The sequence below is a fragment of the Suncus etruscus genome, chromosome 12 (assembly GCF_024139225.1).
Source record: "Suncus etruscus isolate mSunEtr1 chromosome 12, mSunEtr1.pri.cur, whole genome shotgun sequence".
Classification (NCBI taxonomy): domain Eukaryota; kingdom Metazoa; phylum Chordata; class Mammalia; order Eulipotyphla; family Soricidae; genus Suncus; species Suncus etruscus.
Window position 1 is genome coordinate 93357450 of NC_064859.1, and position 26366 is coordinate 93383815.

Here is a 26366-nt window from a genome sequence, read left to right on the forward strand (position 1 = left end):
AAAACTAGTTTATTACAACCAGAAGATTCTGCTAAAGTATACTACAAGCAGTTTAAAAGTATTGCCTACAATAGAAAAGGACTTAGTTGGACAATCTTATAAAGACTATAAACATTTAACATATTTAAAAATTAGAGTTACACAGTTATATAGAGTAACTGTGGGAAAGACACTATCATTACTGAACCACTTGCCCTGGGTAAATTTATTTGCCAAGACAATTCCATGACATTTGTCAGAAATAAGAAGAGTATCTAACTTACCCTATGATGCAGTATTCAAGATAATTTTATAATTTTATTGTAATTTTTAGCTGAGTCAATAATTTCTGAATTTTTGAATGCGAAAAAGTACCCTCAATTGCTATCAAACATTCAGTAATAAATCAATTTTGCTGCAAACCTTATTTTGGGCGGGGGGTCACACCCAGCAGTGCTCAGGGGTTCATATGGGATTTCGGGATTCAAACCACTGTCCTTCAGCATGCAAGGCAAATGTGCTACCTCCATGCTATCTCTCCGCCCCCACAAACTTTATTTTTAAGATTCTTTTCAAAACAATCTATTTTTTAAAATACACAGAATCGTCAATGCTGCTTGAATCATAAGCAAATGTCAAGTCACTGTATATACTATCCAGTGCTGTCCAGAGTTCAGTGAGATAGTCATTCCCACAGATTTGTCACAAATATATTTTCCAAGCTCAAACTATAGTTCTAGCAGTATGCAAATTCTATAAAAATTCACTTCTTGAGCAGAGCGCATATGCCAGGAAAGCCGTCCCTCTGTTTTTCTGGTATGTTAGGGTCGCTGGTCGGACAGCGGGCCACAGATCTCCTGGGCTGACCACTTGGTCCAGGAGACTGCGACCTCCCACACCAGGCGGGGGGGCGGGCGGAGGAGGGAAACCCCTCCCCCATGTATATTCGACCCCGTTTTGTTTGCTAGCAATACTATTTTTCAAAACCACGCGGGACAAATGTACTTTTTAAGCATTATCCAAAAACGTTCCTGATACTAGACTGTTCCTAGGAATAGAATCGGGATGCCAAAGATTCTGATAAAACACTCAAATTGACCTTTATTGTCTAGTCTTTTATGTATTGCCTCTCCCCTCACCCCTTTGTCTCTCCTACCTCCTCATACCCAAACCCTGAACCATTATCTTCCCCTTATTCAACCTTCCTTATCCTCAGTTCCTGATTGGGTAGACACCAAGACTGACCTGCTCCAACACCACCATCCAGCTCCTCATTGAATGACGCCCTCTCAGTCCTCAGCTCATGCCTATACAAACAACTACAACCAACACGCCTGTTGACCCATGCTTGGTGGCCCCTCATACCCCCATCAAACTATGGACCGTTGCATGATACCGGAATCAGCTTCAGCATAACCCCTAGTTCAAGGACAATATAGGGTTCTGTAATGCCGCAAAACATGTCTCAAACTCAACTATCACCTGTTGTCTTCAAATACCCTTGTTTTCTTTTTAAAATATAAAAGGGTCACATGCATCTCTTTTGTATATCTCAGATGGATTCCCTTACATCTATAACTCTTTTCAAATATCCTCATATAGTGACAATTTTGCCCACTAGGTTAGTTATTTGATTGTTTGATTTTTCCCCCTGTGAGATCTGTTTTATAAGCAATACTGGTAGAAGAGTAACTCTGTATAGATTTCACGTTTATACCAAGTTACGGGAAATGTTGGACTTTATTCATTGGCCCCCAGATGCACCAACAATATCTTGTGGCATTGCTTCTCTTTTGCAATAGGCACATTAAAATGGGAAAATATTACATATGCAAACAAGTTTTTATCTAATAGAGATGGGAACACAAATTTGGTAATGTAATTAGGCCTTTTACCCTGAACATTGGCATAATGATTTGGCTCATGTCTCAGAAGAATGGGCATCGCCCACACACACCTGAACTATGGAAACAACCACAATTGTCTTTAACATTCCCAGGATCCAAGCCTCTACCAGAGAAGACCTACCACTGCTTTGGCATTGACTTACTCCAAAGAGTACTCCCAACACCCAGGCAACTCAGCAACAGTCTGCATGCAGGGCAGATCGCTCTGCATTTAATGATATGCTGAAACTAGAGGATGCTCCACATCAGCCTGACATCGGCGAAAGAAATACACAAAATCCAGAGTCTTTAATATAAAAGTCTGATACCAACTATAGCTAAAGTGTGAAAAAGTTTCACTGGAACCTTGAGAATGACTGAAGTTGGATAGACTGGTATGCCTGGAACCCAGAGTCTGTCTTATGCCAATAAACTTCTGGGGTGAGGCCTTTTTGTAATCAGGTCAAGGACTTTTTTTTTCCATTTTCTCCATTTTTCTGGACCTATGCAAACATTGGCGATTGCCACTATCACACCTTTACTATATATTTTTTACTCTTATCCTTTAAGGAAAAAAAATACAACTTACTGAACTTAAAAACAAATTACTGTAGTAGAATGCCTGTCTCGAATACAGGTAGAGGATGGGAAGGGGGGAGGGGGTAATGTTGCACTGGTGAAGGGGGGTGTTCTGGTTATGACTGTAACCCAAATATGATCATGTTACTTAAATAAAAAATATATTTAATTAAAAAAAAACCTAAAAAAAAATTCACTTCTTTGGGGCTGGAGTGATAGATTGTACAATGAGGAGGGCACCCACCTTGCATGTGGGTTTGATCCCCCAACAATCCTATGGTTCCCCCAAACTCATGCAGGAGTGAGCCCTTCGTACAGAACGAGGAATAAGTCCTGGGTGCCGCCCCAAAACAATCCATTTTGTGTAGTTGGAAGAGTTTACACCTAGACCTAATCCTCGAGAGTCTATAGCCAAGAAGCCCCACATAAAGGCTGCTGGGTAGCTGCTGCCTGTCCTGGGCCTGGAGTACACATGGTGGGATGAGCACCACACTGACTTCCCTCTTCTGTCTCTGGACTCCGTCTCAGACTCAGGCAAGGGTCCTCAAACTCTGGCCCAACAAGAGCAGGTCCACAGTTCCATTGCAGTACTGGTAAATGTAACAAGTACAGTAACTGTACTTGTTCTTCATTTTAAATATTCTTCGCTCCCATTGTTTTATATTTTACTTCAAAATAAGATGTGCAGTGTGCATAGGAATTTGTTCATAGTTTTTTTCAACTATATTCCTTCCTTCCTTCCATCCATCCATCCATCCATCCATCCATCCATCCATCCATCCATCCATCCATCCATCCATCCATCCAACAGTCTGCGGGACAGTGAACTGACAGGCTCCCTGTTTAAAAAGTTTGAGGACCCCTGCTCTACAGATCAATGAATGTGCATCGTAATGGTAAGCTAAAAGATATGTGTGAAGGAAGGGGAACTCTAGGGATCAGGGAGACAGTTCAGAGATGAAGGTCATACCTGGCACTACAATGTCCCACATACACACCCGAAGGTTCCAGCAGTATCATGCTGCCAGGAATGGCCCAGGAGTCTGCTCTGGAGAACAACCCCCCAGTAAAGTCTTGGAAGAAGATTCTAAATAGCCTAAAAACACCTTCCAAGTGATGAACATGCTCATTCCCAAATTGTTTGCTTACAGACTAATAGAAGCATTATCAGCAATACCTTGCCCCTCAAGAGGAGAAATACATAAAATCCTGCTATAGATTAGAACTAATACACGAAAATTCTCAAATGATTTTGGTGGTGCTTCTCAAATGGTGGGGAGCACCCCCCGGGAGGGGGTGAGGCTCCTTAAAGGAGGGAACGTTTGATCTTGGCAAACACTGTCATAACAAGTTAAGCCCTGTGTTTATATCTCTGGTAGGTCTCTGGAGCTGAGTTGCTGTGTCCTGCTTCAAACCTCGCTTCGAAAAGCTATGCATTGCAAAACATACTCATTGAGCTATTATCCAGACATCACCTCTGATTTAAAAAAAAAAAAATCAGCTCAAATTATTTTATATATTTTTGTTTTGCAGGTTAAAGTTCTGTTTAATAAAGATACTATTTATAGTCGCGCAGGGGGGGTTGCAAAAAATGTTTTCTTCTTAGGGGGGGCATGACAGAAAATAATTGAGAAACGCTGGATTTCAGTAACACAAAACATTAACTGTGAACCTCAATTAAGCAAAAAGTCCTTTGTTCCAAAGAATTCCATTGTTATTCTCATCACACAATGCAAGTTTGTCTTCAGATTGTGAATGGTGTTGCCATGCTTTAGGTACACCATGTTTTTCGTCTTCCAAAACCAACTGTTACTGTCCAAGTCTTAGTAATGGCCGCTCTAAAAACTCTGCTGCCACTTAAGGTCACACACCGGCAAATACCAAACTTTACTCCAGATTTCTTAAAAATTGTGTGGAGCCGAAAAGATGCTTTGCAGGATGGAGATCTGATTTCAATCTCTGGTGCAGCATGACCACCCCCCCCCCCAACATGACATCCCCTTGACCCCAGCTCTGCCAGGAGTGAATATCAAGCACCAAACACTTCCAGGTATGAACAAAAACCAAAACCAACACAATGCAATGGTAGTTTCTGCACAGTAAGCACAGAGGTCCACCTTTAAAGGAACAAAAAGGAAAAGCAAACATCTATATGTACATTAGGATAAAATGTGAAATTTCTTGTTTAAGGAATTAGGAGCTCTTGTAGAAGCAGACTGGTGGGTAAGAGGCAAATGGGGAGGGCATTGGGTGGAGAGAAGTGGGCATTGTCAAGGGATTAAAGTCCAAACATTGATGCTGGAACCCAACCACCACTAGCCTTACTTACACTTTCAGTGACTAAAAAAAGCATAGCAAGTTGGGAAGAATTGATATTTTTATTTTTAGAATTGACATCTTGATAACATCAACTCACTTAATCCGTGATTATTATATTTCTTCCTTCTCACATCAATGCTTTGTAGTTTTATCTATTTTTTTTTTGTTGTTGTTGTTTTGGGGACACACCCAGTGACGATCAGGATTTACTCCTGGCTATGCACTCAAGAAGCCACTCCTCGCTTGGGGGACCAAATGGGATGCCAGGGATATAGCTGAGGTTCTGTCCTGGATAAGCCGTGTACATGACAAGCGCCCCACAGCTGCGCTATGGCTCTAGTCCCAGTTTTATCTATTTTTAAATTTAAAAATTATTTTTAAAGTTAACTTTTATTGAGATACCAGTTTATAATACTACTGAGCCTTTTAAATTTCTTTTTTGTTGATTTTAGTTAAAATACTGTTAATGACTTCACATGTACATAGTTCCAACCACATACCATCACCAGAGTACCTGCTTCCCCCGTCTCTGCCCCCAAGGTCCCTCCTTTTCACCATCCCCTCCGCCAACGCAGTTCTGAAAATCAGTCTCCCTTTCTGCTGTGTACCTCTAAGATCTGTGAATTGCAGCTGCTACTCCAAGGATCAACCTGCAAGTGTTTCTTGATTCCAAATTCCCCCTCCATTATCTGAAAGCCCGCCCACCCACTTTGCAGTGGTCATATGTAAATCTGAACAAGATGTTTAGATATATTAACTATCATTTTCATTTTTAAGAAACTTCCATTTGTGAGGGGATTGGAGCGCTAGCACATCAGGTAAGGGCGTTTGCCTGAATGTGGCCGACCTAGGTTCTATGCCTGATGTTCCATATGGTCCCGACTGCCAAGAGGAAGTAACCCCTGAGCGATCACCTCCCCTTTTTTAGCAAATACAAAATACTTCACTTTATACTACTCGTCACAATGTATTTTTTTTCAGAGGGTCCATGACTTTTTTTGAAATTATTCTAAAATGTGGCTGTGAATTGTCCTAAGTTCAAAAACAAATCATTCCCTGTAGATTGGTAAAGAGGCAGATATGATGAAAGAGTAAAGACACAGTTTGAGTTAAAATTTCAGCAAAGTAAGGAGTGAGCTAAGTTCTGACTCTCAAAGTGGGGTTCCCGGAGAGATGGCGTTTGCCTTGCAAACAGCCGATCCAGGACCTAAGGTGGTTGGTTCAAATCCCAGGGTCCCATATGGTCCCCCGTGCCTGCCAGGAGCTATTTCTGAGCAGACAGCCAGGAGTAACCCCTGAGAAACGCCGGGTGTGGCCCAAAAACCAAAAACCAAAAAAAAAAAAAAAAAAACCCCACAAAGTGGGGTTCCCTTTCCATGATTGTTACAAGTCATGACATGACATGAATGAAATTGTACCAGTAAAAATTCTTCTTTACTCTCTCTCAAGCACTTACAATAAAATGCAAAAAAGAACCCACATTTTTATTAAATGATGACTTCAGAATATGTTTTCAATATTCTTTAGAATGGAAAGTACTCCTAAAGTATTTCTGACACTTACCAAAGAATGACTTTCAAGAAACTAACTTTTTAGCTGATCTAGTTACTTTATAAAAACAGACTATCTTTTACAAAATGTATTCAAAGCTCTGTGATTTACCAAGTGATACATAGTAGAGTCTTAGACATACAGTGTTGCAGCACCAATCCCACCACCAGTGTCAGCCTCCTCCGATGTCCCCAGAGTCCGTCCCATACTCCCCCAGCCTGCCATCTAACAGGCACCTTTTCAGGTTTGCTTGTTAGAGTTTGAGTCTCATGATTTCAGGGCTGCCGGCTCCCTGGTCTGGACATTTAGCTCTGCCCTGCCTTACCGCCACTAATGTACCTGAATCCCCTTGACCCTTGTCATTCTCCACCTCCACTCTTCCTTCTTTTCTTCACCTCAATAGACTCTGGGGCCAAGAGTGTTATAGGTAATCCCATTTAAACCACCGCATTCCCTCGTGAGTTATTCTAAATAACACATGTAAGTGATACCATTCTGCATCTTTTTCATGAAAAGCACAGCGACAAAAACTAGCGAATAACCCGTATTTCCCCAATACTCTTGAATATGAACAACGTGTACCTGTCAGATCAAAGAAGACAACTGACATTATCACTAATGGAAAAACAAGCTGCCGTGTGAAAACTAACATTTTGGAAAGCTTTTATCCAGTTTCCATGACCACTGGGGGCGTGGCTCCAAGACTCAAGTAAATAAACAAAAGCACGGAAAACAAAAGCCAACAAAACAAACCCCAAAACAATTAGTCAAGATTTGGCATAAAGAACTACAATTTACATAGACTTCTAAAATACTTTTTCCTTTGCCCATTGTCATAGTTTCTTCATACAAAAAAAAAAATCACAAGCAGACCTGAGAATTCAGTTGTCCCCTAAAAATCAGACATTTAAAAATATTGATCGCTTTATAAAATGTAACAAGTCATTTAAATTGTTTTTGGGGGCCACAACTGTATGGGCTCTGGGAATCAATCCCAAACCAGCTACATAATGAAATGTGTCTTACACCCGATGTACCATCCCTCCAGCCAGAGATTAGTCATTCTGAATTCAATAGTTATTTCTAAATTCAAAAAACATTTTTCCTCTTCCCATTATTCAGAGTTTACATGTGTACACAGTTAAGGGCACTACGGACACACAATCTGCTGCTTACTCACAGCTATGTCCACTTCAAAAACTATCATGTACACGAGAGACCTGGGAAATAGCTCAAAAGGCAGGCAGGAGCCCCAGTATCACAAGTTCTTTCAAACACTGCCATAAACAAATCCAGAGCACCAAGCTGGGTATAGTCCCTGATCACCTCATGATGTGGCCCCTAGCCAAAAACTACATAAAAACCAAAGTCCCAAAAGCAATGTTCCCATTAGAATCCGCATCTAATTTCAGTCTCTCTGCTTGCACTGTACAAAGGGAAGGAAGAACCCAGGACCAACATTGCGTTTTGGTAAGGTAAGACATACACCAAATGTATCACGTTGCTATAAACCTGAATATTACTACACGTCCACACCCAGACCAGGGACTGACTTCCTACATCCAACCAGGGAAAATGAGCTACTACTTACATTTTCAGAATGAGTTTTTTCCATTTATTGTCTTCTAATTATGAAAGAGACTATTTTCATTTTATCAAGAAAAAAAAGTTTTTTTTTTTTTTTTTTTTTTTGGTTTTTGGGCCACACCCGTTTGACGCTCAGGGGTTACTCCTGGCTATGTGCTCAGAAATCGCCCCTGGCTTGGGTGGACCATATGGGACGCCGGGGGATCGAACTGCGGTCCTTCCTTGGCTAGCGCTTGCAAGGCAGACACCTTACCTCCAGCGCCACCTACCCGGCCCCCGAAAAAAAAGTTTTTAGAGTGAGTCGGGTATAAAATAAAATTATACAAACACTATCACTGGGGAAACAGGAGAGGAAGGAACAGAAGAAAACAAGAATTACTACCTAGACTTCCTCTAGCCCAAGATTTTCAGGATAACTTGTTTCAGAGCAATGACAGTCTAGTTAGTATTTCAAAGTCAGACCACATCCCATGCACCTGTATAATTAATTCTACCTCTTAGAGTTAATTACAAATGCATGCCAGGGAATGGAGACCATGTTAAACACTGTGGAGGATAAATATGAGCGGAAAATCCTGCAGAATCTATGACTTACTCTTTCTCATCTCACTGGCTCAACTAAATCTTAGTATAACTATCACCAGACTGAGTCCCCAAACTTGGTTTACTATGCCCGCCCTTTGCAGGGAAAAACAAAACAAAAAAAACCCACCTGTTCAATCCCCCCAACTGTACCCAAACTACTACCATCACATACCCCCAATTGGTCCAGTGCCCTCAATTCTGCCCCTTCTTGGGAAGCACTGTGTTAGCGTGGAATTTAAGAGTTCCAGACCCAAGGAATCCTAATCTTGGATTCATACACTTACTATAAAAGCTCCAGTTCTATACTGGAAGAAAACAAACAAACAAAAACCCACTTTCTTCACACAAATGCTGGAGCTAATTAAAAAGAGAAAACATGGGGCCAGAGAGATAGCACAGCCTTGCATGCAGAAGAAATGTGGTTCGAATCACAGCATCCCATATGGTCCCCCAGCCTACTGAGGGCGATTTCTGAGCGTAGAGCCAGGAGTAACCTCTGAGCACTGGCGAGTGTGACCCAAAAACCAAAAACCAAAAAATATAAAGGGAAAGCTTAAACAAATACAGTGTCAATCAGTTAAAAAAGGAAGCCCCTTTATGTCTTCTCTAAGTTTTCATTCATAGATTACAAAAAAATCTCCCTTAGATGTTCTCCCCTACAGTCCAATCGTCCAATCGCTTTCCTAGCAAACCCTGTCTTGAATAAGTATCATTTTCCCTGGAAAATGTGAAAGTTGGATTGCCACGAGAAATCAAAATGCTTCCTGGGTCAAAATTAAATAGCATTAACTTAATCAAAAGAGATTTCAAACATATAAGTCTAGGCTGGGGTTGTGGCTCAGTGTTTAAGTGCATATCTTATGTCCCAGAAATCAGGGAGGAATTTAAATCTGGCAATTCCTTAAAAAAGTTATCACGGGCCCGGAGAGATAGCACAGTGGCGTTTGCCTTGCAAGCAGCCGATCCAGGACCAAAGGTGGTTGATTCGAATCCCGGTGTCCCATACGGTCCCCTGTGCCTGCCTGGAGCTATTTCTGAGCAGACAGCCAGGAGTAAGCCCTGAGCACTGCCGGGTGTGGCCCAAAAACCAAAAACCAAAAAAGTTATCACATGACCCAACATACTTCTAGCCACACACATATCCACATATACCCCCAGGAATTGATGACATATGCCCACAAAAAATGTGCCCAGGCGTTCACAATGCATATTCACAATTGCCCAAAGGGAAAACAATTCGTGGATTTATCGAGTAGTAAAATGATATCCAAACAGGAATAATACCAAAATTCCACCATAAAAGGAATAAACTATTGGGACATGTTACAACAGGAACTAACTTTCAAGCACTATAAACCAACGATTAGAGCTCATGCAGCACGATGTGTGTTCAGACATGGAAGGGACAGAACCCACCTCCCGGGTCAGAAAGCAGGGGACCTCCTCAAGCTCTGATGTCAGTCAGCAACGCAGTAAAGGTCCACAGACCAGGAATAGTCAGGCGCCAGTCCGCAAATGTAAAAAGGCCCACAAACCAGGATTAGATATGTAGCCTAAATGCCATGGGTGGGAGAAAAGTGAAAAGAAGCAAGTGCCTGCTAACCGGAACGGGCAGTTTAATTCTTTTTCTGATTGATGACGGTACTGGGTTAAGTCAACTTAATCTAAAGCTGAATGTGGTGACTGCACAACTATATAGTACATTGAAACGAACAGCTGTAAACATACACTGCATGAAACACTGCACGTAGGCGAATTAAATCTTTAGACTATGATGTGAATAGTCCAACTGGTAATAAAGCTGTCATTTTAAGAAAGGGGGTTGGGTCAGGGATACAGCTCCTTGTTAAGCATTATCATGTCATGCCCAGCAAAACCCTCTCCCTCAAAAGGAAAATGGCTTTCATTTTTTTTAGCCCTCAAATCTACTGCTTTTTGAACTTTCTAGAGGGCAAATAAGGAGAAAGGAAGACAAGACAACTCGGGTGGGGTGTTCTGAATTTGATCCTCTCACCACGTTTGAAATCTCCCACCCGACTCTGCCAGGCCCCAAATGAACTGGGCCAGGCTCCTGTAGGAGGGGCCATACAGAGCTTGGGCTTTGTACCCCTCTCCCATTTCACCTATGGTGGTGAAAGGACAACTTTCTATCAGCCTAATTAAACCGAAGAGTACAAGTCCAACAACAAAGCAGAGGACATAGTAGCTTGATCACAGCAGTACATTGAGTACATGCTAAATGATCACAGTCATTTATCTGCGTGGCTGTGCAGTAAGTGGAAAACAGAACTAAAAACAAAGCGAAAGTCACAAACCAAAAAAATAGAAAACCACCGAATTTTGCCTTCGAAGTTTATAAACTGCTCATATCACACTCTAACAGTCAAGCCTCACTTTGTGACAAAGTTGAAAAATCTTTAGCCACAAACAATATTATAAACAATATTCCAGTGACAAAGAAAAATGACTGAAATTTCAACAAACTTATCTCACAATAGAATGCAGGGCCAGGAGTAACCCCCCGAGCCCTGCTGGGCATGCCCACTCCCAAACCAGAGAAAATCAAAACGAAGATCAACTATATGTAGAACGACATCCCCTCTAAAATGATCCAGAGTGGTGCAGGGATATTGGGGGGATGAACGGGGGAGGGTACAGTGGCACCACAAGCTATAAATATCAATATAACTACTGTGACGGTCAAGACCTCAAAAACAGACACTGGAGTGAGACTATCCAGAGTGCAGGTGCTCTTTGAGCACGAAGACAGTCTCAGAAATGTTCCTCAACAGTGCCTCCTCATTTTCCCCAGCACCTTCAAGAGGGATCCCTGAGTATAGAGCCAAGAATAGCTCCTGATCACTGCCAGGTGTGACCCAAATTAAAAAGAGAGAGAAAGAAAAGAGAGAAAAAGGGCCACGGAGGCAGTACGGGGTTAGCTTGATCCCTGAGAGCACATGGCCCACACCCAGTACCAACAGTGTGGCCCTCGCATGGAACCCTGGTTGGCTAAGAATTACAAAGAGTGGACCCCAAGCATCCCCAAAACCTCAGTACCGCCTATGAGTCCCACCCCCACAAAGAAAAAAAATAAAAATGAGATCAGGTCCTTCCTCTCCCCCTCCCAGAAATGTTGGCCACATTTTCAGTTGCATGTCCAATTAATACTAAAATAAGACAACAAAAACTAACATATACTTCAACTATAGGACACATTTTATGAAAATCCAAGCCAGTTCTAGACTCACTGGGTCTAAATTTTCAAAGAGAGGAAGAGGAGCCTGAATAATTCAAAAGAATCCTAGGGAAATACTGTGAAGCCCCATGTCACTGAATTCAAAGAAATGAAACTCTTCAGTCAGAGAGCCCAGAAACTAAGGTGTTGCCTAGCCAGCAGTGTACACTCCCACAGGCTTCAAATCCCAGGCACTGCATGTGATCCCCTTTGCACCTTCAGGAGTGATCACTGTGGGCAGACCCAAAGTCAACCCAAACCCCAGCGTCACCAGATGTGGCCTAAATTCCCCTGCAACTCCTCAGCCACAATGTGTTGCACATACACATAAAAAAAAAAATCTCTAGTTCAGAACGGGAGGGAATTCATTCCTTCAGTCAAGAAACTCGTTATGTTTGCATTCCTTGTGCCAGGCACAAAGCTGTTCAATAAACAAACACAGCCAACAGAGGGAAATGTGTCTGGATTTGATTGGCATTCCAAAAAGGGTGAGAGCTCCTCTGACCATACAAAGATTTAATTTGATTTACACACACACACACACACACACACACACACACACACACACACACACACACACACCCATCAATATAGAGCACCTTTCTCGCCAGATATTTTCCCAGTAACCCAGTGAAACTTTTGAAGTACCTAGAATTCCAAACAGCACACTGACCTTAATTAAAAATTCTTCACATCAAAGAGTTAATGTCTTTTTTTTCCTTGTAGCATGGGGGGGGGGCCAGCTCAAACATTTTCAAATACATACATCTACTTATTTTTGTACCTATATTTAGTTATGTATGAGGGGAGGGGTGAAACAGCTGAGTTATGACCATCAGATGTTTACGGTTCATATTTTACAACTTTCAGATAAAATGCATAAAACTGGTGGTGGGATTAAATTTACCAAGGTTAGCAACATATCATTTAAAAAAAAAAAAGATCATTTCCCGCTTCTGCAAAGCAACCCTCCTGTTTTTAAAACTGCAGTATTAGTAGCAGGGTTACGACAACAGTACAAACGTTTCTTTCCAGCTTTGATGTACATATAGGTCATTGCACTTTCACCAGCATCAAAGACCCACTAAGGTCTAGATGTTCCCCCACAGCCCAACTTGTTATCCTCAGTGATGGTTTGGTTTTGACGTTGTATAAAGACCAGGCAAGTTCACAGGCCTTAAAATTCACAAAGTCCTTAATTAAGGACTGCAAGCACCAGGGGGCTTCCCAAGCCAGTTTGGACAGCAGAGGAAAAACGACTTCAACAGAGTTCCCCCATGAAAGTTTGCTTCTTTCCTTGTTCAGTCCTGGCCTGCCTTAAGGTTTTAAATTAAGGTTTGCAGCAAGAAAATCTTGGTTTAAAAAAAAAAAAGTGACCGAACAGCTGATGAGAGGCCATGGAATGGAAAAGGGGGGGGGGGGGGGCGGCGGCTAAGTGTCCATTCCTTCCCTCATACAACCAACCTCCAAGTAGTACACACGCAGCTTCACAGCAGAAAACAATCTTCTCTGGGCAAAGCAAATATTAACAGCAAATGTACCTTCCTCCAGAATTTTCGAAGCGTTCAGAAAAACAGCTGCTTGCAACGCAACTGCACAAAGCGTTCGCGTGGAGGGGGAAAAAAGCCAATTTCCCAACGTCGACAGGGAGGCAGAGGCAGGGGGTGTTCTGAGGGCAGGTTGAAGAGGGGCTGTGATTCACTTCAAATAATAATATCCTTGCTCATCTCATCCTCCACCTTTCCCTGCCTCTTAAAAAAATCCCTCTAACCTCCTTCATGGAACAGAATTCAAAAAAAAAGGAGTCGAGGAGAGGAAAGGAGACGGACTGTTCAGACAGATGGATGCTGCAAAGAGCCAATGACCCAGTAAGAATCATATCACACGTTTTAACCACACCGCGGGAGGCTTTTGAAATTATGACTACTCTTATTATCCTTTTTTCACGCCATCATTCCATCTTCACCCCAGATGAATGCAAAGAAAACGAAAATTCAGCTTGGATCCTTGGAAAAAAAAGAACAAAAACGCCCTCCCAACCTGGGGGAGGGGTGTCAATAAATAAATAAATAAATAAAAACACATTCCCCTCAAAAAAAAAAAAAAAGCATCGCTGCTAAAAAAAAAAAAAATCCACGCCTCCTGTGGGGGAACCAGGTTCTAGCAAAGGCTTGTGGCCTGGTCTTCAAAAAAAAGAGCAGCACAAACCTGGTGGGGGGGGGGGTAGGGAAATAAGCACATCGTATGTGTGTGTATCCCCATCTGCGTGTGTGTGTGTGTGTGTGTGTGTGTGTATGCGCGTCCGTCCCTATCCAATCCGTCTGTCACCCACCCCATCTCCCTCCTATCCGCCTCCCCTTAGCAACACAATGCAAACACACAACATGCACTGCAAGCACCCCACTCGCTCAACTCGCTCGCACCCCAAGCCCAGTCTGGCCGGTCCGATCCACCTCCCAAACCCACCACCCCACTATGGGTGCAGAACCTCAGTGACCCGCGGAACCCCCAAGGGCGGAGCATAAAAGGGACCAGAACCTAGGAGGAGGCGGAGAAGGGAGAGGAGAAAGAGGAAGAGGAGGAAGAGAAAGGAAGAAGAGGAAGAGGAGAATGTGGAAGAGGGGCAAAGAGGGAGGAGGAAGAAAGAGGGAGAAGAGGAAGAGGAGAAAGGGGGAGGGGAAAGGAAGAGAAGATGAGAAAGGAAGAGGAAGAAAAAGAAACAGGAGGATGTGGAAGAGGAGGAAAGAGGAAGGTGGAGGAAGAGGAGAAAGGAGAAAGAAGAGAAAGGAAAAGAGGAAGAGGAAAGGAAGAGGAGGAGGAAGGGGAAGAGAAGAGGAAGAGGAGAAAGGAGGAGAGAGGAGAAAGAAAAAGGAGAAACAGGAGGATGTGGAAGAGGAGTTAAGAAGAAGGTGGAGGAAGAGAGAAAGAAGAGGAAGAGAAGAGGAAGAGGAGAAAGAAGAGAAAGGAAGAGAGGAGGAAGAGGAGAAAGGGGGAGAGAAGGGGAAGAGGAGGAAGAAAGAGGAAGGGGAAAGGAAGAAGAGGAGAGAGGAGGAGGAAGAGAAAAGGAAGAGGAGAAAGGGGAAGAGGAGGAAGAGAGGGAAAAAAGGGGAAGGAGAAGGAAGAGGAAAGGAAGAGAAAGGGGAAGAGGAGGAAGAGGAGGGGGAAGAAAGGGGAAGGAGAAAAGGAGGAGGAAGAGGAAAGGAAGAGAAAGGGAAAGAGAAGAGGAAGAAAAGGGGGAAGAAAGAGGAAGGAGAAAAGGAAGAAGAGGAGGAGGAGGAGGAGGGAGGCCCCCCTTGGGGGCTGGGGGGGGTCCCAGGGCGGCGCAGGCGCACTCCCGCCCTGGGGGGGCCGAGGCCGAGAGAGGGGCCGCGGTCGCTCTGCGCATGCGCGTCCCTGGGTTTTTTTTTTTTTTGGGGGGGGACACACACACACACACACACACACGGACAACCGGGGCCGCGGGGGAGCGGGGCGGCTGCGACACCGCGCCCCGCGTCTCCAGACCGGGCGTCGGGGTCCGGGGCCCCCGCCGGCACTCACCCTCGAGCAGGCGCGTGATGAGGCTGTCCACGTTCAGCTCGCCGTCCGCCATCTTGTCCCGCTGCGCCGCCGCCGCGCGCGCGCCCGGGCTCCGCTCCGCTTCTCTTCGCTTCTCCGCAGCAGCAGCAGCAGCAGCAGCAGCGGCGGCGCCGGCGGCTCGGCCTCGCCCGCCCGCCCTCCCGCCCGCCCTCGCGAGTCACGCGGCCCCTGGACACCCGCCGCCGCCGCCGCCGCCGCTGCCGCCGCCGCCGCCCCCACTGCGCAGCGCAGCCCAGCAGCGCCGGCTCCGGCTCCGCCCCCGCCGCGGAGCTCACTGCGCAGGCGCGACGCGCGCCCGCCCTGCGCAGGCGCACTGCTGCACGCGCGCCGCCGCCGCCCGCGAAGAAACTCACTGCGCAGGCGCGTACTGCTGCCCCCGCGCGGCGCCGCCTCTTGCCCGCACCACCCTGCCCCGCGGGGCCTCCACTGCGCAGAATCGAATCGGTCCGGTTGGCGGACGCGCGCGCGCGCTGGAGCCACAAAGCGGGAGCCCCGAGGGGGAGCGCGCGCGCCGGAAGCTCCCGCGAGACGTGGAATGCGCGTGCGCGCCGACTAGCTCGCGCGCTCGCTCGCTCGCTGTCACCGACTCCAGGGGTTTGGTGTGGCTTTCTTCCCGTCATGCTTTTCGCGGCTTCTTTCTGGATTTTTTTTGGGGAGGGGACAGGGCTAAGCCAGCCCCCCCTGCAGGTTTACTTGGAAAGCTGGAAATATTATTATTAGGGAATTCGTCCATTTATGAATAATAGTGCAAAGCACGGTGTGCAAAAAGGGAAAGAGAGAGAAATAAAGCAGCTGGCTGAATGGCAGATGTATATATAAATTATATAAAAATGGATGTATAGATGTTATATTTTTATATTGATATAATATATTGTATATCATATTGTTATTATAGTATATGCCATACATAGGGAAACTTTTGACATTGCAAATAAGGAAATTCAGGAACTTTCTGTTCTATGAGGCTACATGGCCAGAGGGGTCCCCTTTGAAAGAAAGGAATGGGAGGGCCAGCTCTGTTAGCATAGTACTGCTTGCTGTCTTCCAATTGGATCGCTTTCACAAACCTTCCATCCATATTTCTCTTCTTACTGCCAAAGTAGATTTATTCCTGAGCTGCCAAGTGCTTGAATGTTGTAGAAAAGATCTGCATGTAAAACCTAGATGCTGAAGAAGTTTTTATATAGTTGATTATACAGTTTTAGTAGATGGTCTGGGTCTCCCCCACCTCCTTTTACCCTAGTCCATCACTCATCTTGTCCCCTCAATGTCAGGTCCAGATCATAGGGCCCATTGGTTGTGCAGTCTGCCCGTCTCCAGCAGAATATGGATGTTCTAGTCTTGTCCCTATACTGCTTTGAAATCTGTAGCTAGGACCTTGTGACCTATGTCCTCTTGCTGCTCTGTAATTTGTGGCTGGGTCTCTCCAAGGCTACGAACCATCGTCTACCTGTCTTTGGCCTCTGGCCATATTCAAGCAGTGAGAACCTCTGCTGCCCTGCCCTGTATAGGACATAGGTGAAGGGCACAGGGAAGGTGCCAATTGAGGGGCTTCCTTTTATTGTTTACTCTCTTCTACCCTCAAGCCATCCTGTTATCTACTTTGCCTGGATACTTTTATGGAGGGTGAGATATTTTTTTAATTTATTTAAACTCCAGGGTTACAAGGTTGATTGTGATAAAGTCTTTATTTTTCAGTTACAAAATTGTTCATAATTTTTAGCCATACAATGTCCAAACCTTTCCCCATGCACATTTCCCACCACCAATGTCCCCAGTTTCTTTCTCACCCTCTCCCCTGCCCGCCTCTATGGCAGACATTCTGTGTGTGTTTCTCTCTCTCACATCCACACAATCAAGCTCTTCCTTTTAGACACTGTGCTTTGCAATAGTGTTACTGAAGATTTATTATGCATATTCCTTTACCTTCCTTCATCACCCATTTCTTGTCCAAAGGGGTAATTTCCAGCTATCATTGACATTGTGGTCCCTTCTTTGCCCTAACTGCACTCCCCCCACTATTTGTGACAAACTTCCTAGCATGGACTGGTCCTCCTGGTGGAGGGTAAGATTTTAAACAACCAATTTAATTAACTTTTACCTGGCTCCTCTCCCCTACCCTCAGCTTCAATCTTACAGCTCTGCAGGAGTGTTAGTATCCCACTGGTTTCTTTTGTTTGTTTTCTGTTCTCATCCTGCTGTTGGATTCTTCCTCATCCTTAAGATAATTAAGTGAACCCTCTTTATTTTTGGAGCTGCAGCTGTCACCATATATCTGGCCCACTGAAGTTGGGGACAAAGACAGGATGTGCAGTGCTGTCTAAGTTTTCTTTTCCCACCATAATTCTGCCTCTAGTAGGGCAGGAAGAAGAGGAGTTGTGCTGACAAGCCAGAGTTTGGGGCTTGTTGTAGGGGGTGGTTGGACCATTGTCCATAAACTCACATTAGTCAAGCTGACCCAAACTCAATGCAGTGTTTTTCCTGTTTGCTGTTTTCTGCCCTCTGAGACTGTATTAATGGTTAAAAAGGTGAATTTTCTCACTTAATCCTGACATTTTCCTCCTAAGGGAAGTACTATTGCTATCTCAACTGAGTAGGTGAGATTAATTGAGGCTTGAAGAGTCTGAATGTCTAATTTCAAATGACACAAATTAGAGAGTGCTAGCATTTAGTGATTTATTCATTTTAGGGCCATACCTCGAGGCACTTAGGGCTTACTCCTGGCAGAGATCACTCCTGGCAGGGCTTGGGAAATGTGTTGCCCAGGATAAAACCAGAGTTGGCTGCGTGGATAGCTTGATCTGATTAACTATTTTTCTGCCCCTAGAGTGTTGGGATTTGGCACCAAATTCTAGTGTTAGTCTTCACCAGCAGTTGTATTATACTCCCTTTCCTCTGCTATAAGGAGGCATCAATTTTGTGAGGAAAAGCATTGTTTCATCAAGTGCTTTATAATGGTCTAGCTGGTTGAAAGAGTTAAATTTCATAAAGCATTTCATCCCAAACCTCCATCCACCTCTTGGTAATCTAGTGTATTGTATTTCTGGAAAAGAAAGGCTGATGATAAAAACAAAAACACTATTACATGAGAAGCCCAACTTACTTTTCTGTGGGAACTCCCTCCAAAGATAAATTAGATACAAATGCAGCATCAAGGTCTTCAGATTTTGAGGTTACATTGGCACATGCATTATATATTACTTAGCACATCAGACGTTTTTAAAGAAGCTCATTGTAATCTGAGATCCTTTTTTTTTTTTTTTTTTTAAATTTTTGACTCATGCCTGGCAGTGCTCAGGGTTAACTCCTGGCTTTGGGCTTAGGGATCATTCCCGGGAGTGATAAGGGGTTTCAGGAATTGAACCTGCATGAAAAGCAAGCACCCTACCCATTGTACTATGTCTCCATAGTACCATTGTACCATGTCTCCATATGTCTATGTCTCCTGAAACAGTAACTTTTAAAAGAAATTCTATGCATATTTGCATCAAGTAAGATAAGCCAATTGTCTTCACACTCATTCAAGGTTGCCATTTAAATAGCCACTTTTAACGGATGTGTTTCCTGAAAGCATCTTGGAAAATAAATGAATAACATAAATTGCATATAATCTCACCACAGACAACCACTTTCCTCTATTATGTATTGGTTGAAACCAAAGAGAGGTCTCTATGAATTGTCGCCAAACAGAGCACTTTGGCACAGCATGAATAGAAACCTCCTGATTACTCAAAGTCCACAGAGAACAGGCTTGCAGGGAGGGGTGTTTAACAGGCTCTTTGTGTTGACCAAACATCAACCCAGTGTGAAAATGTGTAGGCTTAAGTATCAAAATGTGAAATTTGAGATGGTGATAATAGATCTCTTAGCTGCCCTGCCTAATCCAAGATAAGTTATCAATGAATGAAGTGACATTCAGGGAGCTGTCTTGCATAAACACAACCCAGTTGAATCTTTAGAAGAACTCCAAGGTATTGAGTTCAAAAACTGTAGAAGATATCACTGGAAATAATCACTCTATTCTTCAAACCTTGGAGTCAACTGCAGGCATGGGTATGGGATGCCAACCTCTTGGGTACTCAGAAAGAGCACTTCCCTCAGAAAGTCAGACCTAGGGAGTAAGCCTGGGCAGGGCAAGATATTTCTCTAAAATTTACTTTGGGGTTAGGAACAAGAGGGGAGAGGAATGTGGCTCAGTGAAAGAACCCGTTCAAGTGTGAGAGGCCCTGTGTTAGATCCCTGATAACACACACACAGTGCCAAAAAACCAATTTGGGTTTTGTTTTAGTCCACATAGGAAAAATTAACCAAGCACTAAAGTTCTCCAAGTGATAAGATATGTCATCTCTCATTATAGTTCTCCTCCCATGATTAGAAAGGCAGGTATAACTACATGCCTCCCCTCAGCTCTTTGCCAAGAACGACATTATTTTTATTTCTTTATTTTTTATATCACACCCAATGATGCTCAGGGAGACATCCTGGCTATGTCCTCAGGAATCATTCCTGATGGTGCTCAGGAGACCATATAGAATGTCGGGGATCAAACCCGGATTGGCAAGGCAAACTTTCGACCCACTATAATACTATCGTTCTAGCCCCATGCCAAGAGCTACTTGAAAACCCCAATCAAAGTTCTAAACTTTCACTGAAATGTTTTTCCCTTAAACTAATATTCTTGGGGCCTGAGCTGTGGTGCTAGAGGTAAATGCTAGCCTAGGTCAGACCGAGGTTCTGATCCCCCTGCGTTCCATATGGGCCTCCCAAGCCAGGAGTGATTTCTGAGCACATAGCCAGGAGTATCAATGGGTGTGGCTCAAAAAATTCTTGTATATCTCTCAAGATAGATATGATTACAGAGAAAATACCTAGTAATTAAAAGATTGAACTAAATGAAACTATAGAACTGCTACCTAAAAGGCCACTAAAAATGAAAAGGCAGCTACTACCAAAATGATTCATTTTTGAATGGATGGCCCATGACTCTTTCCTGTTTTCCTCTTATAAGTAGATGCAGAGTCTGATATCGACCTGGGTCAGACCTAGCGTGTGACAATGAGTTAAGTCATATAGGTAGGTACACCTGTATCCTTTCCAATACTCTCCCAGCCTACTCATTCAAATAAGATACAGGGAGTAGTTACCCAAGAAAAGAATATAATGTGAAAGTTGGTATCATAGAAAGGCAGTTTAAGTGTTTTATTTCTAATGATGATTGCTCCCCATATACAGAAAATACAAATTATGTATAAGTCATCTGTTTTGGTTAAGGGTTTATTTCAGAATGTTTCCAGGAATCTCTCTTTCATTTTTTTTTTTCAGTTTATAAAACAAACCCTCATTTTTAATGTACTTGGAGCTCTCCCCTAAGACCTCATTAAGTTAATAGCATGCAGCTCCTAAAACAAAATAAAAAAAAGGTGTCTTTGAATTGTGAAAAATATTTTTTAGAGCCCGAAGAGATAGCACAGCGGCATTTGCCTTGCAAGCAGCCGATTCAGGACCAAAGGTGGTTGGTTCGAATCCCGGTGTCCCATATGGTCCCCTGTGCCTGCCAGGAGCTATTTCTGAGCAGACAGCCAGGAGTGACCCCTGAGCACCACCTGGTATGGCCCAAAAACAAAAAAAAAATTTTTTTTTAGAGAGCTATTCACTGTCTTTTATTGGGTTTTATCTGTGCTCGAGATTTATTCCTGGCTCTGTTGTTCAGAGAACACTCTGAATAGGGATCAGAGGACCATCTATGGTTCTGGGGATCAAACCCCAGTTGGCTGCGACCAGGCAAGCACTTTACTCAGTGCACTCTCTCTCCAGCAACCCAATTAGCCTTTTTGAAAAATAAAAAAAAAACACCCTGTTAAATATAATATATAGGAGGGATTGTTTGGCTCTTAGTTTAAACCAAGAATTGATTGACAATAGTTTAAACTTGATTTAAATAAGTCTATGATAAATGTTCTTAATTGAAATGCCCTAGTAATATTTGTTACTTAAGGAAATCTTCCAGTGACTAAACCTCAAAAGTAAAGTGACTCATGAATCTACTCAATATTTATGGAACATTTTATGTATCTAATTCTGTGATGAAGAAGGCGCAATCTTTCCAACTTTAAGAAATTAAGCACTTATGTGGGGAAATGGGCACAAAAATTATTTGGTTATTATAGACAGCATTGGCTTAGAGGTGTGAGGCCAAAGTAACCATATTTAGGCAATATGCCTACAAAATCAACCTATTAATAAATCATCCGCAGAGTTTCTTCTCGCCCTCATAAATCTTTGATTCTAAGACACACCAGTGGATTCCAAAATGTAATGTAATATTGTACAGGCTGTCCCTGGCTTAGGAACTGGATCAATGCCAAAAGGTCAATTGTTGGGAAACAGAATATATTTTCCCACAGAGACCATGGTACAAATGGTGGTTAAATTCCCAGCTCAGTCAGTAAAATCAATTTAAATCCTTGCTGTAACTGTAGAAGAGTTTCCATGGCAACACGGCCTCTAACCACCAATTAGAACAAAGCTTGTGGTCAAAGCCATTGAAGACTGTAATTGCATGACCGAAAACATCCATCCGTTTTCTCATGGCCTTGTGCTATGGTACGCATGAATGCAATTTAGTTCGAATTCACAGGCTTACCTGAGCTCTGCATATGAGACCAGGCTGGACTGGCAAGTTTGCAGAAAAAGGAAGGTTCAGAGATTTTTGAACCCATCGTGGAGTGAGGTTAGGACTGATTGCTCATGGTGCCTGGGAGTTCAGTTGCCAAGAATAAACTAATTTTAAATCAAAGTATAGAGGAATGTCAGGGCAGAAGGAGTGGGGGAGGGAGTGATTATGTATGCTAGGAACTTTTAAAAAAGTGGTTTTCTGTTTTGTTTTGTTTTGTTTTGTTTGGGAGGGGGTACCCAGCAGTGCTCAGGGGCCACTCATGGCTCTATGCTCAGAAATTACTCCTGGCAAGCTCGAGGAACTATATGGTATGCCGGGGATCGAACCTGGGTAGGTTGCATGCAAGGCAAATATGCTCCAGCGTGTACTATCATTCCAGCCCAGATATAAGTACTTTTAACCTCACTCTGTAGTTGAGGAAGTTGGGCTCTAGAAAGGTTAAAAATCATAGACTTATTGGAAAGCTAGGACTTGAATGATAACATAGGATTGTTGGCCAACTGTCTCTTTCTCCATGCCTTGCTCCACTCCTCACCTTCTCTCTCTGTGATTTTTTTTATTTTATGAAAGCTATCAGATTTACTCAGTCATTTCCTCTTTTGTCCCCTCTTTCCTGAGCAGAGATGCCATAGAACCCTGCCTCTTGGCTCTCATCCTCATCCTGTTTTACTTCCACTGATCCTCCAAGGTGGCCTGGTCAGAAATCAGAAGAGCACTTTTCTCTCAATGGCCCCAACTGTTTTCATAACTCCACGAAGAGCTCAAACACCACCTTTGGGCGACTAAAAAGAGGTTTCTAAGTCCCATTTCCAGGTTGCAAGTATGCAAGTCCTATCATGAGCCTTTAGGATATTCTCAGTAATGATGCTTTTGTGAGCTTGGAAGCCCAGCTGTGAGAGCAGCAGGAGTTTAGAACTAGGTGTCTAACCTAGTCCCTTCAGGAAAAGAGCAGTTTTCTAGCACCAGGTTGCCCCAAGTGGACAATCTAAAGACCCACTAACCCAAGGGAGCAATCGTCTTCAGGTGTCATCGGAAGATGCTCTGTTTGTTTAGTTAAAGAAGGGAGATTTGAGGTGGAGATTGGAAGCTGAGTTTTGGGAGGGTTTTGTTGGTTAATCTGTTTGTTTTCTGAATAGGAGCCAGATGGCCAAGTAAGTTTGGGAGCCTCTGTTAGCTCCAGGGAACACACTGTGTACATCGTGTGCTGGAAAGTTTTACTGACATATCTCATGGAATCTTCTGGAAATCCCAAGAGGTGAATCTTTTTCCCTTGAGGAGACACAGGAATGTCACTGAAATGAAGACTAGCAGCTAGTCACTAGTTTCACCTGATTTCATAGAGCTGGCTGAACTCAAGCAGGTAGGTGATTTGGAGGTGAGGTAGGCTTGTGAGAGGACACAGGAAGGGGTGACTGGAGGGGTGGGCTGGGTCAGAAGGTGTGAGGGGCTTAGGTAACAGAGCTAGTGAGTTCAGAAAGGGGGTGGGCAGAGGTCAGCAGTTCCACTGCCCACTGCAGGCAGAGTCTCTGACTGAGGGGAGGGTGGGGTATGCTTTGCTTGGACCTCCCTGACGGGCCTCCTGGGCAGGAGAAACAGTCTTGCATAAGCAGCTCTAATTTGTACATATTCTTATTCCAGGCCTGCAGGACTAGTGCTCAGGAGACCCAGAGGTTTTTAAAATTCCAAAGGGTCAGCAGGCAGTGAGGTCAGATGAGGCCTTTATAAAAGTGATGTTGCTAAGGGGCTTGGATGGGCTGGAAGCATTGAGGGGCTAGATCTGGGCCTTGTTTTTCTTTTTCCCTTTTTAATTACTTTTTCCCTTTTTTCTTCTTCCTTCTTTCTTTCCTTTCTTCCTTTTCTTCTTCCTTTTTTTCTTCCTTTCTTTCCTCTTTCCTTCCTTCCCTTCTTTGTCCTTCATTCCCCCTTTTGTCCTTCCTTCCATCCTTTTTCCTTCCTTTCCTTTCCATTCCTTTCTTACCTCCTTTTTTCTTCCTTTTCTCCTTTCTTTCTTCCTTCCTAACTTCTTTCCTTCCTTCCTTACTTCTTTCCTTCCTTCCTTTCCTTTTCCTTCCCTCCTTTTTCTTTCCTTCCCTCCTTCCTTCTCTCTTTCCTTGCCTCCTTCCTTCTCTTTCTTTCCCTCCTTTCTCTCCTTCCTTCCTTTCTTCATTCCTCCCTTCCTTCCACCTTTCCTTTCATTTCTTCCTTCATAGTACAACATTTATTTAAAAGAGTCTACATAGCTAGGGTCATAATTTAGTAGTAGAACATATGCCTACAAGTGTGAGGCCCTGGGCTCAATCCACAGCACCACAAAGAATAAGTGAATGAGTGAAGTACAGAGAATGGTAGTGACTGAGCCCAACAGCCACGCATCTCTACCAAAAGGCAGATTCCAAAGTAACAACCATGTTAAGATGGTAGGGGAGGTAAACATCATGGAAGAACTTAATTGGTGATAGCCTTTCCATCAGAATAAGAAGGTTCTATAATAGTTGAGTGGCAAGAACAAGAACAAATCCTACAAAAGTGGATTTTACACTGCACCTCTTCCTCTGACAAACCATACCCCATAAGTAACTACCCTAAGCTCTGGGAGTCCCAATATTACTGCTTACCAGAGCAGGGAGACCTGAAGTGGTAACACTAAAATAACCTAGTTTGGGATATGGTGAGTTCTATGTGGTTCATTATCTTCCATGTGCACCTTTGGGGTTCAACATGTAAACCTACACAAGTGATCTGTACTGAAGTTGCACTTTATATCCCCCCTTTCACTCTAAGTTAGTTCTCTTATTTCAGAACTACATTTTTGTGTGCTATGGGGCCCCCCACTCTTGTCATTTGGTTCTTGTGCTTCATCCTTGCTGCCTCTGATTAAGCTGCTTTTGTTTTCCATTCCTTGACCAGACAGCTACAGAAGCTTCTTCCCCACTGGTTTCCCTACACTGGAACTCATTTTCTTGCCTTCCTGAGACACTCATCAGTTTCTTCAAGATAAAATCTGAATCCTGGAGCAGAGCCTCCAATAACTCATATTTCTTGTATCTACTTTTCACTTCTTCTCTCTCATCACTTACCTGACTTTTGCCCTTCTCCTTCCATCATCTATCCAGGCTAAGATTATGGTTTTATTATTAGTGATTCCATGATACTTATACCTCCTACTCCTTCTCCCCACCATATATTTTTTTGTATAAAATAAGCAGGATTTCTAGACTCAGACAATGTTCATCTCAATCCCAGGCATATTTTGCATCAGATAGGACTAATGACTAGGGTTTGAGGAAATCATAAATTCTTTACTTATTAGGAACCACTTATTTTATATTTTATTATTGTGCTTCAAGGACATAATAGCACCAACCTCACAGGATGGTTGTGAATATTAGGAATGAATACTGTCAGTGTACTTAAATAGTAATTCCTCAAGAAACACTGCTTATTCTTATTTCATCTCTTTTCCTCAGACTGAGTTATTTGGAGGATGAAATATATTCAATTTCCCCCCTAAAATCCTTATCTCTTTGAGATGTATCTAGGTGTAAAAGGTTAAACTATGAGCTCTGGGGCAGGGGAGATAGTTCAAAGGGATAAAGCATATATATGCTCCAGGGTACTGCTGGGGAGACTCCTTGAAAAGTGAACAAATAGGGGCTGGAGTGATAGTACAGTAGGGAGAGCATTTTCTTAGCATGCAACCTGAAGCCTCATCCCCCACCCTTTCTCCCTAGGTAACTTGACCTTACCTGCAAGACCCCGCCCATTCCTGGGAGGGGTCTTGGAAAAGGTAGATAAGGTATGGACCAGAGGGGATTAGGGCTCTTGGCTGGCTCTCTAGCTTCTGGTCTTTGGGCAGCATGGAGCCCAAAGGGAAGATGGCTGAAAGGAATTAAGATGCAGGGTAGCTAAGAATGGCTGAATGCTTGAAAGGTTATAAGATAGGCCACACACATGTGGTGAATAGGGCATGAATAAAGTTGATGCTTCCTGATGCCTGCCTGTGAGTGAGTTCAATACCCATTGTTTTCCTGGACCCCAGACCCACCGGTTAATGGGGGATGAAGCCACGTGGCCGGGGCCTAAGGACAAAGGTCTCCATCCTTCACCATCCACCACCATCGTTAATTATTTAACACTACAGCAACCCACCTGGGTTCGAGCCCCAGCACTTCATATGGCCCCCAGAGCACCTCCAGAAGTAATTACTGAGTGAAGATCCAGGTGTAACCCCTGAATAACCACATTGGGTCTGGCCAAATATAATAATAAAATAAAATAAAAATTAAATAAGACAACAAAAACCCAATAAACTTTTGGGAGAAAACACGAGGGAATGTTTTCAGAACTTTAATGCCATCAAAGATTTTTTAAAAATCAGCATAGTAAAAAC

The 26366-nt window shown here is 43.4% G+C and overlaps 1 protein-coding gene across 1 annotated transcript in view; it reads right to left on the reverse strand.

The window, feature by feature from the left end:
- PPP1CB (protein phosphatase 1 catalytic subunit beta) overlaps positions 1 to 15425 on the reverse strand; it is a 34150-nt gene extending 18725 nt beyond the window's left edge. The window contains 1 exon segment of the mRNA XM_049784241.1: positions 15262 to 15425. Coding sequence (XP_049640198.1) covers positions 15262 to 15313 — 52 coding nt within the window. The 5' untranslated portion in view covers positions 15314 to 15425.
- Between the last annotated feature and the right edge of the window lie 10941 nt (positions 15426 to 26366).